Genomic DNA, 4,996 nt, shown 5'->3' with positions numbered 1-4,996 from the left:
GTTTATAATGATATTTTTGTGTTGTGTAACAACCCAAAAATAGTCCTAAAATTCTTCATTTAAAATCCATTAATTTTCATTCATTGATTGTATAAAAAGCCATCATTCATTACAGTATTCCAAAACTTCAGAGTACAAATACATCAAGTGTGAAAATCATGTGGGGAAGATGTTGTGCCATCACGCTGGGCCCTTCCCTTTTGAGCTGGAAGTACCTGAAACCATAAACATAAACTGTAATCATAAAGCTTAGTGAGTTTCCCAAATTACCACATACAACATACATATAATATAACAACACATGGCTATGTCAGGTCTGTATCAAACCTCGGGTCCGTATCAACCCAAAATAACAACAAATAGTTGTGTTGGGTCCGAATCAATCCCCGGTTCCGTATCAACCCCGAGTTCATAATGACTCCGAGCCCATATAGCATAATACATAAATCATAAAAACGCATCAAAAATCATACAATAACATGCAGTTTCTACTCATACAATATAATGACTCACCACACAGAGAAACGAAAAGCTGAACTGACACGCTACTCTGAAACCCATGCTACCTGTCACCTTTACAAATAATAGTAACTAAAAATCATACTACCATTTAAATACCTAAAATACCCCTAGGTCAAAACCTACTCAAAATCCAGGTCAAAGTCAACCAGTTCAACTCAGTCAGTACGTGGGGCGTACTCCTCGTGTATGCAGGGCGTAATTTGCAGATGACCGAGGATCAAGAAGCTGACCTCGTACGCTCAACGTACCCCTCAGTACGCCCTACGTACATGGCTGCTTACCACCCCTCTTATTAAGTGCTTAATCCTTTAAGCACTTATGTCCAAACTTCAGATCTAGGCAACAAAAGATATTCTTAACCATAAAGTTTCCAACTTTATGGTCTATCATGGCTATTAAGTCCTTAATTCCAAAAACCCTTGTCTCTTAACCCATTAATACCATCTAGCACTTGCATGGAGGGAAACCAATGACCAAAACCCAACTTTATGACTTAACACCCTTTAAAACCTCTTAAAGGACAACTCAAATGCCTTGGAGTACCTTTTACTCACAAAGACCAGGTTTGGGACCAAAAAAAAGAACAATTTTGAGCTAAAACTAGATCCATAAAATTTCTGCATCAAGGTTGAAACTTTTTACCTCCACAAGGTGCACAAGGGGGACAAGATGTTAGATCTAAAATCTTGAGTGAAACACCACCACCTCAATGCTCTTCTTCTACTTCAAAAGCTCCAAATAGCACCAAAAATGGCTTAACAAGTTTCACAATGCACAAACACTCTTTAGAGTTTCGAAATGTGGAAGGTGGCTGAAGATGAGAAGGTGCATGAGGACATAAATGTATTTAAATATGGTCCAAACCCTAAAATTTAGGCTTTTCACCCTGGTTACGTATGCCCGGCGTACCAACATACACGTTGTGTATTAAGGTGATCTAGAGTATGCTTAACGTATGAGGGTGTACACCCTGCGTACTCCAACAACTCCAAAATTATGAAATTGCCACCAGGGACTACACTTTGCAAATAGAGCATAACTCAAGGGTTAAAATGAATACCTAAATAATAGATGTTACAACTCTTCCCCAATTGAACTAGACTTCGTCCTCAAAGTTTGTTGATGTGAATAGTTATGGGTAGTGCTCTTGCATCTCTACCTCTGGTTTCCACATCCATTCGGAACCCTTCCGTTGTTGCCACTGGACCTTGACCAGTGACACTTCCTTGTTATGCAGAGCCTTTGTCTTCCAATCTAAGACCTCCACCGGTCTCTCCACATAATTCTGGCGATCATCAACCTGAATGTCATCTAGAGGAATAACTACGGACTCATCGGCCACACACTTCTGAAACTGAGACACATGGAAGTTTTTATGAATCTGGGTGAGCTCATTGGGAAAATCCAGCCAATATGCAACCTTGTCCACCCGGGCTGAAATCCTAAAAGGTCCAATGAATCTGGGGCCCAGCTTGCCTCGCTTCCGAAATTGGATGACACCTTTTCAAGGTGACACCTTTAGAAGCACCAAGTCTCCCACTTGAAACTCAAGATCTGAACATCGCTGATCTGCATAACTCTTCTGTTCGTTCTGCACGACCCGCAACCTATCGTGCACCCGCTAAATCAACGCGGTAGTCTTGAGTACAACCTCTATACTACCCATGACTCGATGCCCGACCTCCCCCCCAGCAAACCAGAGTCCTGCACCTTCTTCCATACAACATCTCAAATGGTGGTCGGTCAATACTGGCATGGTAACTATTATTGTAGGAGAACTCGACCAATGGGAGGTAAGTATCCTAAATCCCTTCAAAATCCAACACATAAGCCTTCAGCATATCCGCGAGTGTCTGAATCGTCTGTTTGCTCTGTCTATCGGTCTAAGGGTGGTATGTTGTACTAAAGTGCAACTAAGTACCCAACTCCTCATGAAACTTCCTACAAAATTGGGAGGTGAATCGAACATCCCGATCCAAAATCATCGATACTGGCACCCCGTGCCGAACTACTACCTCCTGGACATAGATGTCTACTAACTTCCACATGGGAATGGGTAAGGGTTGCATCTTGTCGTGGGGCCTTTGATGCTCGGCCTTGAATTTCCTGCAAGTCATGCACCGCTCTACAAACCAAGCTATTTCCCTCTTCATGTAGGGCCGCCAATAACTCAACCTCAGGTCTCTATACATCTTCGTGGCCCTTGGGTGGATAGAAAACTTTGACTTATGTGCCTCCTCTAAAACTGTCTGCCTCACCCCACCAAATTCTGGAACACAAACTCTACCACATTGAGTCATCAACCCTCGGCTATCTCTGACAAATAAGGGAACATGTCCTCTGATCCGAGCGTTCTTCCATTTTTCCTTTTTCAACCCCTCTACCTGAGCCTTCTTGATTAAACCCATCAAAGGAGAAGTGACAGTCATCCTCAAGTAGGTATCCTGGATGGATGCAATCACATTCTTGCAGCTTAAAGCATTAGCCACCACATTGGCTTTCCCAGGGTGGTACAAGATCTTGTAGTCATTATCCTTTACCGCATACAACCATCTTCGTTTCCGCATTTTCAGATTCGCTTGGTCCATTAAATACCTTAAACTTTTGTGGTCAGTGTAGATAGTACATCGAACCCCATACAAATAGTGTCTCCAAATCTTAAGAGAAAAAACCACGGCCCCTAACTCCAAATTATGCGTAGGGTAGTTCGCCTCTTGAGGCTTCAGTTGCCTCAAAGCGTAAGTAATCACGTGGCCCCTATGCATAAGAACCGCTCCTAAACCCAAAACAGAGGCTTCACAATAAACCACGAAGTCATCCAATCCCTCGGGAAGTGCGAATATCGAGGCCTCACACAATCTTTGTCTTAGGGTCTCAAAAGCCAACTGTTGATCAGGACCCCACCGAAAGGTCACATTCTTCTTAGTCAAACGGGTCAATGGAACTGCAATCTTGGAGAAATCCTAGATAGATCTCCGATAATACTCTATGAGACCTAAGAAACTCTGAAACTCATATGTGGTCCTCGGAAATTCCCACCGCATCACAACCTCAATCTTGACCGAGATGACCAATATACCCTTCTGGTCAATGATGTGGCCTAAAAATTGCACCTCGCGCAACCAGAACTCACACTTGGAGAACTTGGCATAAAGCCTCTCGCTGCTCAGGGTCTCTAGTACCTCTCGTAGAATATCGTCATGTTGCTCCTTGGTCTTGGAGTATAACATAATATCATCGATGAATACAATCATAGACCGATCTAGCATCGACCTGTAAACTCGGCTCATGAGGTCCATGAACGTTGTTGTTGTGTTAGTGAGCCCAAATGACAACACCACGAACTCATAATGACCATTGCAAGTTCTAAAGGCCGTCTTTTGTACATCATTATCCTTGACCCTCATCTGATGGTTCCCTGATCGCAAATCAATCTTGGAAAACCAAGATGGGCCCTGAAGCTAATCAAACAAGTCATCAATCCTCGGAAGTGGGTAACAGATCTTCACCGTTAGCTTATTTAACTCTCGGTAATCGATGCACATTCTATGTGAACCATCTTTTTTCTTCACAAAAAGAATTTGTACTCCCTACGGAGAGCTACTCAGACAAATAAAACCCTTGTCTAGCAGCTCCTGAAGCTGCGTGCACAACTCTTGCATCTCATGTGGCACCAGACGATATGGTGTATTAGCTTTCAGAGCCGCACCAGGTACCAGATCAATCCGAAACTCAACCTGCCTCTCGGGAGGCACTCCTGGTAAATCCTCAGGACACACATCGGGGAATTCCCAAAAAATGGGCACCCTACTCAAATTCGTTGTCTCCTCAACTCGAGTGTCCACAACATAAGCTATAAACCCAGAACAACCCTGCTGCAAATATCTCTTGGCCCTCGCAGTTGAACAGAGAGCTGGACCATGTGAAGCTCACTCTCCAGGAATAACCAGCTCTCCCCCACTTGGGGTTTGAAATCTCACAAACTGCCGCTCGCAATCAATCATGGCCCCATTGGGGCCCATCCAATCTATCCCGATGATAACCTTCGATCCTCTCAAGGGAATCAACACCAAATCGATAGAGAACCTCTCACTAAACAGATTCAGGACACACCCACGGAAAACCCTCAAAGCACTCACAGTATAGTCATCTGCAATCTCAACCTCTGGAGGAGAATCCGAAGTCACAGGAGCATCGCAAAACTTCTTGCTAAGTGCAAGAGACACAAAGGATTGGGTTGCCCCCGAATCAAACAAAACATTGGCAGTCATACCTTTGACCAAAAAGGTCCATATACATCATCAAGGATAAATATGAGCACGAAATAAAGAAAACAATAAAAGATAGAGATAAGATACATACCTGTAACCATATCTGGTGCTGCATGGGCATCATTAGTGGTCAGCTGAAATGCCCTACTCTTCACCATAGGGGTTCCCCTGACAATCTCGGGCACTCCGCCTTTATATGGCAT

General features: G+C 43.5%; 1 protein-coding gene across 1 annotated transcript; it reads right to left on the bottom strand.

The window, feature by feature from the left end:
- Positions 1 to 4,451: 4,451 nt before the first annotated feature.
- Positions 4,452 to 4,996, bottom strand: LOC145098487 (uncharacterized). The gene is made up of 2 exons (XM_079036122.1): positions 4,885 to 4,996; positions 4,452 to 4,795 (listed from the first exon to the last, which is right to left on the bottom strand). The coding sequence occupies exons 1-2, from the start codon at positions 4,994 to 4,996 to the stop codon at positions 4,452 to 4,454; spliced, it is 456 nt and encodes a 151-aa protein (XP_078892248.1).

Source organism: Lactuca serriola, chromosome 4 (assembly GCF_051521515.1).
Source record: "Lactuca serriola cultivar US96UC23 chromosome 4, Lser_US96UC23_V15, whole genome shotgun sequence".
NCBI classification, from domain to species: Eukaryota; Viridiplantae; Streptophyta; class Magnoliopsida; order Asterales; family Asteraceae; genus Lactuca; species Lactuca serriola.
This window is presented reverse-complemented; position numbering and strand designations above follow the sequence as displayed.

What these genes read in the sequence shown, in the direction of transcription:
- LOC145098487 (XM_079036122.1), bottom strand. Translation starts at nt 4,996, where the DNA reads ATGCCATATAAAGGCGGAGTGCCCGAGATTGTCAGGGGAACCCCTATG. An exon ending in AGCACCAGATATGGTTACAG is followed by an intron (nt 4,796 to 4,884) that starts GTATGTATCTTA and finishes TTTTGGTCAAAG; the next exon opens with GTATGACTGCCAATGTTTTG.